This window comes from Anser anser (assembly GCF_964211835.1).
Source record: "Anser anser genome assembly, chromosome: 21".
Classification (NCBI taxonomy): domain Eukaryota; kingdom Metazoa; phylum Chordata; class Aves; order Anseriformes; family Anatidae; genus Anser; species Anser anser.
The window spans coordinates 13,022,938-13,036,593 of NC_139742.1; the positions used below are offsets into that span (position 1 = coordinate 13,022,938).

General features: G+C 38.0%; 1 protein-coding gene across 25 annotated transcripts in view; it reads right to left on the reverse strand.

Annotated features, from left to right (window-relative positions):
• The window catches only part of GARNL3 (GTPase activating Rap/RanGAP domain like 3), a 56,114-nt gene that overhangs the window by 24,204 nt on the left and 18,254 nt on the right, over positions 1-13,656 (reverse strand). For 9 of the 25 annotated variants that reach the window (XM_083807031.1, XM_083807039.1, XM_083807042.1 and 6 more), the window contains exons 3-13: positions 12,015-12,089; positions 10,490-10,589; positions 9,989-10,107; positions 9,100-9,164; positions 7,902-7,965; positions 7,623-7,649; positions 7,176-7,251; positions 6,453-6,551; positions 5,802-5,905; positions 4,236-4,344; positions 2,643-2,688 (exon numbers count right to left, since the gene is read on the reverse strand). In XM_083807031.1, the coding sequence (XP_083663157.1) occupies positions 2,643-2,688; positions 4,236-4,344; positions 5,802-5,905; positions 6,453-6,551; positions 7,176-7,251; positions 7,623-7,649; positions 7,902-7,965; positions 9,100-9,164; positions 9,989-10,107; positions 10,490-10,589; positions 12,015-12,089 (884 nt within the window). Of the gene's footprint in view, positions 1-2,642; positions 2,689-4,215; positions 4,345-5,801; positions 5,906-6,452; positions 6,552-7,175; positions 7,252-7,622; positions 7,650-7,901; positions 7,966-9,099; positions 9,165-9,977; positions 10,108-10,489; positions 10,590-12,014; positions 12,090-13,656 lie in introns of all 25 variants that reach the window. The other 16 variants (XM_083807050.1, XM_083807034.1, XM_083807055.1 and 13 more) reach the window with 8 other exon arrangements.

A 13,656-nucleotide genomic window follows, 5' to 3' on the forward strand; every position in this document is an offset into this window, starting at 1 on the left:
CACCTACAAAACATATTCTCCTTATAGATTTCTACCTTACCTGTGCATTAACCACACTTATGAAAGATGCGATTCTTTCTGAGTAACATCAGAAACACCAAACTTCCACTGATAATTATCAACTTTTGGAGCTAGGCAGTATGGTTTAATTAATGCAGTATCTTTAAAATAAAAAAGGTTCAGGTAACTTGTGTTGCAGAAAAAAAAACAGCAAACGAACAAAAAAATGGATTCATAGATGACTATAAAGATAGCTCAGCCTATTAAGAATTAAAAAACTTTCCAAAGCAAGCCGGAAATTATTACGTTAGAATAACGTGATCAGATCTGAGCAGCAGCTTCTGAAACCATGGACCATGGTTGGTATCTGTGGTCTATACCGTGCATGGAAGAAGAGGCTAAAAGAATGCCTTCCTTCAACACTTTATTTCTTAGCTGTCAGAATGAGATTGGTTGTTCAAAAAAGGACTACTGCCAGGTGATCAGTATAAGGCATATTGTTGGTCTCTTTCTCAACCTGCCTGAATCCTTATAGTTATGGAATTTTCAGGAAAGGAGGAAGCAAAACCAATCCACCTAATGACCCTGTTGATTCCCGGAAGCCATTTCTAAGTCTACCCTGTACACAGCTTCTTTCTTTCCCCTACAAGCTACCTGATACTTCACACAAAGTAACAGACCCAGCATGGTCAATCCTCCTCTTGGTCTTGCAAATGTGGGGTATAATGATTTACAAGCAAACAGTTTAAAATTATGCTAATTAACTATTGAAGTCATGCACGGTCACACCATCATTAGGAGTCTGCATTCACAGTCTAACACACTGAGTTCCCCCTTCCATCTTGCAAAGTTTGTAGCTCTGAATTACTGTTATAGATGCACACATGCATTCCAGTTTGAGGCATAATTTTAGTTTCATGCCCCAAAATCTCCTGTCTAGTGCTAGATAAACCAAATATTTTGATTTCCTAATATAAATTCTTTAGCCATAAGAGACTTCAGCATCTGAGCTTACAGTGTCCTGTCCTCAGACATATCTGAAAGTGAATGCAATCCTCTCTTTTTTTTATTGACCTAGTCTAAATAGTAAATGATGTAGCACAGTTTCAATAGAAGAGGGATTAGTACAGACATTGCTACTACTTTGTAAAGGAGAAATAACAGTGCCAAATCTGTAACCTATGCTGAGAAATGCAGTACACAACAATTTAAGTCAAAGGGCAGCTCTTTTATTTGTCTTTACTGCTTATTCTGTTCAAGCCCAAACTGAAACCCTCCCATGAGCTCAGACAATGATATCCCTCTGCAATTCTGCTTTTTCAAGACTGACAGATATCTCTGGCATCTCACCATTAACCTCAGGACAATAGCTGGAATGGTTTATGTGGTAAAAGCCACTTTGTTCATTCGTAACATGTTTACATGTTACATGGGCTGCAGCCCATGGAGAGGGGACAACACAGGAGCAGGTGACCTGGCAGGAACTGCTGCCTGTGGGGGACCCATGTCTGAGCAGTTTTTTCCTGATGGATGGACCCTGTGGTACGGACCCATATTTGGAGCAGTTCTTGAAGAGCTGCTTCCTGCGGGAAGCCCATACAGGATCAGTTCGGGAAGGACTGCATCCCACGGGAGGGATCCCAGGTTGGAGCAGGCGAAGAGAGTGACCGTGAAGGAGTGGCAGAGGCAAAGTGCTATATATAGACTGACCGCCGTTCCCCTGTGCCATTTGAGGGGAGGTGGTGGAAGAGGGTGGATGGGGGGAAGGTGTTTTTAGTTTGTTTCCTTTGTTTCCCATTTCTCCATCTTGCTAGTAATAGGCAATAAACTCCTCTATCTCCCTATACCGAGTCTGTTTTGCCCATCACGATAATTGTTGAGTGATCTCCCTGTCCTTATCTCAACCCTTGAGCCCTTTGCATCATATTTTCTCCCCCTTTCCCTTTGAGGAGGAGCAGTGAGAGAGCAGCTGTGGTGGAGCTCAGCTGCCCACCTGAGTAAAACCACCACATCATTAAAGCCTACAAAATGCTAGAATGCCAGAACGCTTGCTCTTGAGATTCTGCTGACAGCTAACAGACTCAGACTTGGACAGCACAGGACTCTATGTGTGAGGGTCCCACAGCTAACTGAAAGATATACTGTTTGCCCACAAAATTTCCCTAGGTTTTAAGTATGTGACGACCAAATGTACATCTCTTAAGTATTCTGAAGATCCCTAAAAATGAGCTGGTTTGCTTAGCTACAACCGAAACCGGACCAGTAAAGATCCGCTACACAGCTATCACAACATCATGTCTATTTAACTTCCATCATACAGGTAGTTCACTATGTCATTGATCTCATCAGATCAGAATCTTGCAGACATATCTTCCATCATTTTTCACATTTCATCTAAAAAGTAGTTTTGTTTTGCCCCCTTAGCTTATGACTGTTCCAGAATTTCATTATTCTGATTGTTAGAAACACATAGCTTAGAACCAATTTACAGTTCTCTGCATCTAGATCCATACTGTCTTTCAACTTTAAAACTTCATTCGGCTTCCAGGCATATAGACAGGTGGACAACACAAAATGTTTTCCCATTACCTCTAAACGATCAGAAATTAAGTATGAAATGATTAGTTACAATCACAACGTACCTGTAACTATCATTCTGCTTATTGTATCTCACTAAGGCAAAAATATCTGTCATTCAGTTAAGGAAATTAATCCAGTACTAATAAAGCTCACATGTATTTTAATTTTAATCTGTTCCTGCAACAGATTTAATAGTAGTCAAGCATAATAATAAACGTAAAGACAAAATATTCCAGACCGTACATTTTACTATTATAAAAGGGGTCAATTTAAAAAATTGAGCTACTACCACAAATACATACTTGTTGCTGTTATATGAAGCATAAAGTGTGCTATATAGTTCTGTCTTTCATGTTCATATTTTATAAACTTGAGATTAAAAATTCTTTTAGGTGACCAGAAAAAAAAAAAAATGATTCCTAGCTTCTCTTATGCCAAAACTCCAACTGAGGAAAAATAATCCCACGAAATAATTTTGCTGTCAGAGTTGTAAGAAAATAAAGAGAAAGATGTAAACTGGGAATACACAAAAATATATTTAAGATGCTTGAGAGCATACTCTCTAGACTCTAGCTGGCACTCCAAAAGAGTAAAGATCTTCTGTAAGCCCTAAGTCATATAAGCCAGACTTGCACAGACATTTCAGGTACGTTGGGACATCTGAACTAACACTGGCTGCCTTTATTTGATTAACTCAATCCTAATCTACCTGTGTCATTGCTATATAGGACAGCACACTGAAATATCTGCATATTTAACTTTTCCCATTGCAGAAGTAACAAAAAGGGGATGCTATAGTATGCAAGAGGGTGAGTAGGAAGTGACAGAGCATATTAAATAAGTTTTGAGATTTACACATTTCACACAGACCAGCCCCTGTATTTTTTATGGACACCTTTATCCCTGGCTGCTCTTAACTGAAAACATCAGGAAGGTGATATGACTCTGTGGACCACCTGCGTATTACTTACAATGACCTAAACAAGTCCGTATGGATATAGGACACATCCTGAAATGGCAGATGTTAGGTACATTTCTCAATAAGGCCACTCAATAGGAGAATCATGTACCTCAGGGAAAGAGAAATCCCTTTACACGCCAGACCTTTCAAAATGTTTTCCAGGACCATTTTTCTGGTGCTGAGTAACACCTCAGCACTGGAGTATTCTGATCAGTGTTTTCCATTCATCAGCTCATTTATTCCACACCATCTTCAAGATGTTTAACATCATTGTCAGCAAAATGGGCAGTGGAATCGAGTGCACCATCAGCAAGTTTGCTGATGACACCACGCTGTGTGGTGCAGTCGACATGCTGGAGGGAAGGGATGCTATCCAGAGGGACCTGGACAGGCTTGAGAAGTGGGCCCGTGTGAACACTGTAAAGTTGAACAAGGCCAAGTGCAAGGTCCTGCATCTGGGCTGGGGCAATCCCAAAACAAATATGGGCTGGGTGGAGAATGGATTGAGGGCAGCCTTGATAAGAAGGACTTGGGGGTGTCGGTTGATGACAAGCTCAAGATGTGCGCTTGTAGCCCAGAAAGCCAACCATAAAATAGTTTTCCCTTCTCTAAACAGCATGTAAGAGGGATTAGGGTAGAATTAGAAATAATAATATTAGTCAAAAAAAAAATACATATATAAGAAAAAAGATACGTGTAAAATGAGAGCGAATCATGGACGGTTTGAATGCTGTAGAAGATTCTTCTCCTTCCTGAAATACGATAGTGACAATGTCATTTCCAATATGCCGCTTCCTTTCTACCTGAAAGAAAAATAAAGAAGGAGAGAAAAAAAAGCAAAAAGAAAAATAGGAAGGAAAAGACAGACACAAGGATTTAAAGGATATCAATGCTTCAACAGTTCTGTGACAGAACCCTGAAACAACAACTCCTAATCTGTAAGCAGCTCAGGAAATGCCAGTCTTAAGAAAAAGTATCATAAATATGATTGAAGACAATATAAATTACTAACTACAATTAAGTACACTTAGCAATGTCATGTTGCACATACAAGGCAGCTGCTAAAAGTGCAGCTATTTTTTTCTTTCCTTTCCTTTTTTTTTTTTAAGTTAGAAAAGCTCTCAGAATTTCCAAATATTAATAATCACTAATAGAGTATGGAACACATAATATTCCAAAAAAGAAAATCCATCACTTGAAATAAAAGGAGAAAAACACCAATCCTATTATTCTTTAAAAACAATAAAGGTCCTCTGATTTCTGCTATGATCTTGTCATCCAAGGCAAAAACATGAGAAAACTGACATGGAAATAAAAAAAAAGACATTATATAATCTAATTATATGATTATAATAGTTTTCTAAAAGATTAATAAAACAATTTGTGAGTAATTTTAGATAAATCATTATGGACATGCTTATAAAGTGTTGTGTTTTTTTTTTTCCTTCATAAAGGTTCAAGCGATGGATGAGAGCGTATTTGAACAAGCACCCTAAGAATCCACCTAGTCCGCCTATGAGAGGGGAACAGCAGTGCTTTACAGCAAATGCACAGAACTGGTCATTAACACGTTCACAAGCAGAGATTCTTTCAAGCTACATTAAGTACTACCTGAGTATGAGTTGTACATTATGCATGTGCATATTCTGATAATTCAGAATTAAGTCTAATTTCCAGCCTTCATAAATTCTTTGAAGGCAGTGACAACTGCAGCAGTGAAGTTCTGCAAGTCACCTCAGTACCAGACTATTTAGTAATTTTTAAATTAATTAAATTTGAAATTCTTCACAAAAGTCTTAGGACTTGTATTTCTAAAATATTAACACGCAAGAAGATCCCCTATTTTATTTTAAGATGTTTTGGAGTTTATGATTAACTTCGTTAAAAAAAAAAAAAGGGAAAGGGGAAAGGGGAAAGGGGAAAGGGGAAAGGGGAAAGGGGAAAGGGGAAAGGGGAAAGGGGAAAGGGGAAAGGGGAAAGGGGAAAGGGGAAAGGGGAAAGGGGAAAGGGGAAAGGGGAAAGGGGAAAGGGGAAAGGGGAAAGGGGAAAGGGGAAAGGGGAAAGGGGAAAGGGGAAAGGGGAAAGGGGAAAGGGGAAAGGGGAAAGGGGAAAGGGGAAAGGGGAAAGGGGAAAGGGGAAAGGGGAAAGGGGAAAGGGGAAAGGGGAAAGGGGAAAGGGGAAAGGGGAAAGGGGAAAGGGGAAAGGGGAAAGGGGAAAGGGGAAAGGGGAAAGGGGAAAGGGGAAAGGGAGAACCGTGTACCTGCTGCTTGTTCTCTCTAGAATATGGCAGCATGGTTGAAACATGGAACATAATTTCATGCCCTTGGTAAACTGTATAGATGGAACAGGTTCCTGTTGTATCATCTGCAAAGGAAGACAAGATTCCTAGTAGGAATGTATCCTTTAAGATTTTTAAAGATTAAAAGATATTTCAGGTCTTTCTACGAAACCTTCTTTAGTCATCCCTTTTTCTGACCAATTTTAGAACATGTCCACACTGCATGTTTTTGCGTAGATGTCTAAATCTGAGTTTGCAGCCTAGTCTGCATATTCCCACAGCTAAAACCTATGACGTCCTTCACCTAACCTCCTGAAACCACATATGGGCATTCAAACCATGATGCTTTACTGTTATGAAACAACTAATGTCTCAGGTTATTCTCCACTCCCTTACAATATAAAATGAAACGTTCACCTTAAAATACAAGTTATATATCTTCTCTTCCACTGCATTACATACCAGTGATTTAAGCTAACCTGCTTAACTGTTTCCTCATAAAGCACAGCATTTAGCATGCATGTGAAAAAGTTTTTGGAATCGTATTATTTCTTCAACAAATATTATGCACATGCAGTAAGCAATATCATTCATATTGTAGCCCCTGCTTCTTTGCCTCAGCTGAGTTCTTACTTTTTGTGTCCAGTCCTCCTCTGTAGCCTGTCCAGCCTTTCAAAGTAATTGTGTCGCCCAAGAGATGCAAAAATCTTTGAAAGCTCTCACTTCCAGTTTCTATACATGGAAGGGAGAAATGTTACAAAAACAAAGCACATGTAGTAATAGAACACCTACCAAAGATTGATTAAAATACAGGAACAGATCCTGCCTTTAGGACACAAAGACCAGAGTTTAAGCTGCATTAGTTTCTTCTCATGTCATCCAGGGTTTCTACCCTTACAGAAAGAGCATCCCAGCCTTGCAGAATGGCAGAAAAAGGATCACCATGCGACATTAAACAACGATCTCTTTTGCTAACTCCACAACACTGTTCAAGTGCATAGAAGAATGAGATCACAAAACCTTAAGAATGAAAGAACTAGAAACAGTGACTTCTTGCAGGTAACAAGAGTCACCTCCTTCAACTGCTTCTTTTTTTTTTTAAATCTTACTTTGTATAGTCTATTTCTAGAAAGAAAATTTCATCATTTTCCAAGCTGTAACATTAGGTTTCCTATAGCAAACTTTCATAGAAATAGAATATTCTTTGCTACAGTTTTTCCACCCAATATGAACACGAAAACCTTACAAAACTACTGTTAACATAATCATTATCCACTGTCTGGCTTCCACATGCTCGGTATATGGGCAGTATCCTATATTTTTAATAAAAAATTAAGGAAAAGGTAAAAAACTCACCATTGCTGAACATTTCATCATCTGTAAGCTGCCCATCCTTAGCATAAAGGACTCCAAATTTAAAATTCACAGATCCCTAAGAAATAAAACTAAAGATTATAAGCTAAACAGGCAAAAGACCTAAACTAATGCTTTCTCTAAGGAATTTTAAATGTGTAACTTTGTATACATCCTGCACATGTGAATATATATCTCATACCAACTCCATTACATGCACAAATAACAAGCACCTAATATTTTACCTTTGATTATGAATTGTATGATATATTTTTTACACTGGTGTTTAAAATGATTTTTGATTTCATATATTGAAAACTAATACTCCATTTTTTATTGCAATAAGCAATTGACTGGGAAGTTGTCACAAAGATGTCAGTACAAATATAACAAATACAGCTATATTCTTTGAATAAGTCTATGAGCTAGGAGTGGTAAGTTTACATTTACCTCTTGCTCTTCAAGAACCAATAAATCCTGCAAATAAAACAGTTTGTTTAGCACTCTGGCATTAAAGGCAACACAAATAAAATGATTACATCCCTGTGTATTTAAGTTTTGCTTTGAAGTGGCCAGTTCAACTGATAAACAAAGTTTACTTTTTAAAACCCCTAATCCTCATTGTTATTCTGCTGAAACAAACAAACTAGCAATATTTATGCTTAATGATTTATTTTCCAGAAAATAATAAAGAAAAACAACTAAGCAAAAGAAGAAATGACCACTTACCTTTTGTATCTCGGGATGAAAAATTTCCCTTGGGCTCTTCTCAAATTTCTCAAGACTCATAGCACTGAAATGTAAATGAAATACTGTGTAATAGAAAGGCAAGCATACATTTCAACATTAAAGCACTAATAGTTGCAGTTAGAACTGCTTACAAAAGGAATTGTTCACAGGCCCTGTCTTACATAGAATGTATTGTGGAAACAAAGAATGGTTTTGGTTGGAAGGGACCTTAAATATCATCTAATTCCAACCCCCACGCCTTAGGCAGGGACACCTTCCACTAGACCAGGTTGCTCAAATCCCCATCCAACCTGGCCTTTAACACTTCCAGGGATGGGGTATCCACAACTTTTCTGGGCAGCCTGTTCCAGTGCCTCACCACTCTCTGAGTAAAGAATTTCTTCCTAATATCTAATCTAAATCTACCCTCTTTTAATTTAAAGCCATTACCCCTTGTCCTATCACTATACTCACTGACAAAGAGCCCCTCTCCAGCTTTCCTGCAGGCCCCCTTTGGTACTGGAAGATTGCTATAAGGTCTCCCTGGAGCCTTCTCTTCTCCAGGCTGAACAACCCCAACTCTCTCGGCCTCTCTTTGTAGGAGAGGTGCTCCAGCCCCTTAATCATCTTTGTGGCCCTCCTCTGGAGTCGTTCTAAATACTTCCATGTCCTTCTTGTGCTGGGGGCCCCAGAGCTGAATGCACTGCTCCAGGTGGGGTCTCACAAGAGTAAAGCAGATGGGGGAGAATCACCTCCCTCGACCTGCTGGCCACGCTTATTTTGGTGCAGCGCAGGATATGGCTGGCTTTCTGGGCTGTAAGTGTACATTGCCAGAATCATCATTTCTTTTCCACAATGCTAATCTCCAAGACTTCCCAAACTTCTGCATTTTAAGTAAAGAAACCATTAAAACCCTGCATGGATGTCAGGATTAAATTTATACACGTTTTACAATTAATTTGAAAATAGTCCCTCTGCCAAAGAAATGGTCTGAGAATCTTTGTCCATTCTAAATTGTCACTTTTTCTACTCCAGGACAGGCATTAAAAGCACTTTTTCCTGTCCTCAGTGATTAAGATTTGTAAACCTGTTTTTACTGTTTTTAAAATCATGAAGATCATTCAACACAAGCTCTGAATTACAGGAAGAAAAGATACACACAAGTCTCTTAACCCATAATTTATTTGTAAATACATACCTCAATATAGATTTCACTGATAATGTTTTTGTGGGACTGTAAGGGAGACATATTTTCTGAGTACCCTATAAAGGGGGAAAAATTACAAAAAAATAGAAGACGTTACAGGACATATTGACATTCTCTATACGTTAAAATAGGAATGCTGATAAAAACAATTAAGTAAAAAACAAAGATCAAGACCATGCTAGTTTTACTTAGTCATATTTACTACTGAATTAAAAAAAAAAGAAAAAAAGAACATGAAAAGGCATAGGATGGTGCAAAAATATTTTTTAATTAGCTTTTACTACTCTGCCATGTAGGAACTTAGGAGGAAACTCACAGTACAATACTGGGCGTTAGGAAGAATGTTGAAACTAGTAGACATAACTAACTATTTCTCTTCTTCTAAAAAACTATGAACTATGCATGCGTACTAAACAATATTAAATTAATTGCTTAGATAAAGGTCATTATGGAGAGCTAAGTGAAAAGAAAATCCTAAGAAGATACTAGTAAAACCAGTATCACATTTGGCTATTTTCTTAACATTGTATAAAAATATCAGTAAATCAGTAGTATATCACAGCTTAAACTCATCACAGGATATAAATCAAGAACAATTTAGGCAACATTTTTAAAAACAATGCCGAGCTGCATGTAAGAACAATTAGAAATATCTTGCATCATACATTTCTGTCATAAAGTTTAGTTTACTGTTATCTACTAAGCTAGCTTAGTTTTATCTACTAGGATAGAATTATATGTTCTCATATAAAAATGAAATCTCCATATATTAAATACTGAAATTCTGTAGAAGCAAAAAAGTCTGTGGTGAATGCACACAAAGCAAACAAGCAAGCAAACAAACAAAAAAAAAAGCAGCAATTAAGTACTTTTTTCTTACTGTTTTTCTCCAAAGAATTGAATGGTATTGGGGAACACGCTGATTATTTTGGTCAGAGAGTACAACGGACAGAAAGAAAGGGTTCTTCTCTGAATCTGTACCTATGTAATTTTGATGAACTGTTAGAGAAAAATAAGTGTTATGTATTTTAAAGAAAACACACACACACAGGTTTACATGTGGAAATATATACTTATCTATATATAAATACATAGTTATGTAGATACGTATAAAAGACAAGAGACAGGTATAGACTTCGAGGCCTAGAGGGGTTTCTGTTTGTTTTCTGTTTGGTAGCATGGGTTCCGCTGCTTACAGAACACCATTCTCTGTCTTCAAGTTAAAAATACATCAAACAAGAACTTGCTTTGAGTACAGGGCAAAAATGTGTTAGTATTACATTAACGTCATTTTTTCCCCATATTTAAATACTTGCAATTCAAAGCTACAGTGCTTTTGCATTGAACAAAACTTCAAATACATTCACAAAAACATTAATACCTTTTCCTAAAAAATATTTGAAATACCATCTTGTATAATATTCTGGATTTTCCAAATGCACATCCGTTCTGTGCCATGTTCCTGGAGTGTAGTCTGTATTCTGAAACAGAATTGGAAGACTGCAGATCAAATGCTGAAGAAAAAAATTGAGAACATAATAGAGGGAAAAGTCAAGCAAGCGTGGCCAATTCAGCAGAAGAATTTTAGTTGTATACTTTTTTTTTTTTTTTATAAAAAGCAAAGAATTATCCTGAAGTCAGTTGTTGTGCAGATGAAATTAAAATGTATCTCTCTCTACATATTTTTAAAATAACTTTTCCCTTTGTACCACCATTATAGGTAATAACTTAGTATTCCACTAACAAGCAGATATTTTAATGTGGAGTTTGAAGACCTGGATTTTTAAAACCTAAAAATCAATAGATGAACAGATTCCTGTCCCACAAGTTTCATTTTCTCAGTTCTTCCTCAAGGACTCCTCATTAAAGCCAATCATGCTGTGGAAGTTTTTCAGCATTCTTTCTGGATTGACTAGTTAAAATAAGTTCTCCAGCATGCCTCACTCCCTTTCTACTAAGAGCATATGCAAAGAAAAAGCCATTCTCCAGGTCCATTCTCCATGTTGCATAATCAGTCACCCAGAGGATCTCTCTGTGATACAAGTTAATCAGCTTTTGAAATGCATGAAACTAAACTGAAAAAACAGTGTACAGAACATGACCTCACAGGGAGTAAATGCAGAAACGTTTGCTTTAATGCTGCACCCAGTGCAGATGCAAACAGATGATCTGTAACAGTTTATGGTTAATATTAGTTCAATACAAGTTTACCAAGACCTCATGCACATTTCTAGACTATGAAGTTTTATTTCTTCAAGTATTAAGTTGATATTTATAGCTAAAAATGTTTTACAAAGGAAGATAACTCCCGTCCTCCATTTAAGGAGAAATCTAAATATCACTGGAGTGGTTAAGGGGGAACACCATGAGATTAATAGCACAGGAATCTGGAAGGAATGACTCTTTCAGACACCATTCAGCTTCTTCATCTCTCATTTAAAAGATGAGCATAGCTGCCTAAACACATATAAGAGGAAAAAAAAAAAGCTATAAACTCATCACACTCATGAACAAACTTAAAATCACAAAGGTTAGCTTGAACACTATAGTATCATCAAGACACCATTGTAACAAAGTGAACTAAAGTCTGCAAAGTGTTATTCAGAGAATAAGACTTTTTTTTTCTTCTAACCTGATCAAATGAGCAAAATATCACCAAAACTAAAATAAATATCATCTCTGTCCTTAAAAAGTAAATTGTCAAGATTTTGTACTCTTGAAATAAAACCCTAGACTTGAGGGCAAAAGCCCACCATCTCCCTACTCTCAGACTCTTATATTCTCATATTATCTAACATTTTTAAGACCAGTCCCCTAGTAATTGACTGTAAATCCACCTTTCAGTTGTGAAGAGTAACTGAAACTGATCTATTTTTTGTTTTCTATGAGTATATGTAGCCACTTACCTCATCAGAGGAGCCATTTTCCACACGGAATCTTCCAGCTCTTTGGATGGCTCCATCAGCATCACTAGATATAAGCTATGAAAGAGCTTAAGATAAACGTTCTAGTTCCAAAGACACCAATATGATCAGCAAACAAATCTTACTTGGTTTCTCCTTCTCCCAGGTGTTATCCATTACCAACTTGACTACAGATTTGGAATGACCCAATTATAACTCTAAGAATGCGTGAGTGGGAAAGCTGTACTTTCTTCTGGTATATCCAGTGCTATTCAGAAATTCTCCTGTCTCAGGTTTTGGCTACACCAACATGCACAATGCATACAGAGGTACATGCCACCTTCCAGAAACTGATCTTGAAGTTCACTCCTTTCCAAACAATGGCTCTTACAGACATGTTGATTCTAGTCCTCTCAGCTTTGCTATGTTTAAAACTCTACTTGTTGGTAGTGTCACTGTGACTAGCAGTCTTTTATTGCATTTATTACATATTTATGTAAGTTTTCAGAAGTTTTTCGATCCATAAAAGGAAGCAGCAGAGAAGAGGAGAATGTTTTTTTTCCCCTCAAAGATCAGCTGTAAATAACACTGCATGTTGCTCCTCTAAAAACTGTAAAAAAGAGATTGTCACATATTATACCAAACTTAGGAAATAGGATCTGAACAACAATAATGCATTAGTATACCCTTTTTCACTTCCCTCCAGCAATCCATGTTATTACATGATAATACTTTCTCTCTTTGCTTGGTGGAAGAGTTATCGGAATGTTTTGTTCTCTTTGCCCCTTCCTTTGAAGGGGTCTGAGACTATGTCAGGAATAAGCTAACAAGGCAAGAACTGCAACAGACCCAGTATGAACTGCAAGAAAAACCGTAGGGACAACTGGTCATAGCAGACCAGTAGGAAGGACATAGGAGAAACTGTTTAGGTGCTGAGACAAAACAAATGTGTTATAATAAATAAAAGATAAAAATCATTGAGCAATAGGGATGCCGTTGAGGAAAATACTAAGGAATTAAATATTTAGAAACTTAAAAGGGCAAACACCTTTTTACATTTTTATTTCAAAAGATAAAGAGAGTATTTTGCTTACATGGCAAGGTTTTGGTAGCAGGGGCAGGGGGGCTGCGGGGGTAGCCTTTGTGAGGAGTTCAGCTGCTGCCCTGTGTTAGAAAAGGGCCAGTTCCAGCCAGCTCCAAAAGGGACCCACCACTGGTCAGAGCCAAGCCATGAGTGATGCAGGTTGCGCCTCTGGGAAAACATATTAGAGAAAGGGAAAAAACTGCTGCGCAACAGCAGCTGGGAGAGAGTAGTGAGCCACCAGGAAAGAAAGAATCCTGAAGACACCAAGGTCAGTGAAGAAGGAGGGGAGGAAGTGCTCCAGGGCAGAAGTTCCCCTGAAGCTTGTGGTAAGGAACACAGTGGAGCAGGCTGTCACCCTGCAGCCTGTGGTATATCACAGTGGAGCAGATCTCCATGCTGCATCCCATGAAGGAGCCCATGCAGGAGCAGGTGGATCTGGCCATAGCTGCCGCCTGTGGGGGACCCATGCCGGAACAGTCCGGCCCTGAAGGACTGCACCCGATGGTACAGACCCACATGGGAACAGTTCTTGAAGAACTGTAGTCTGTGGGAAGCCCATGT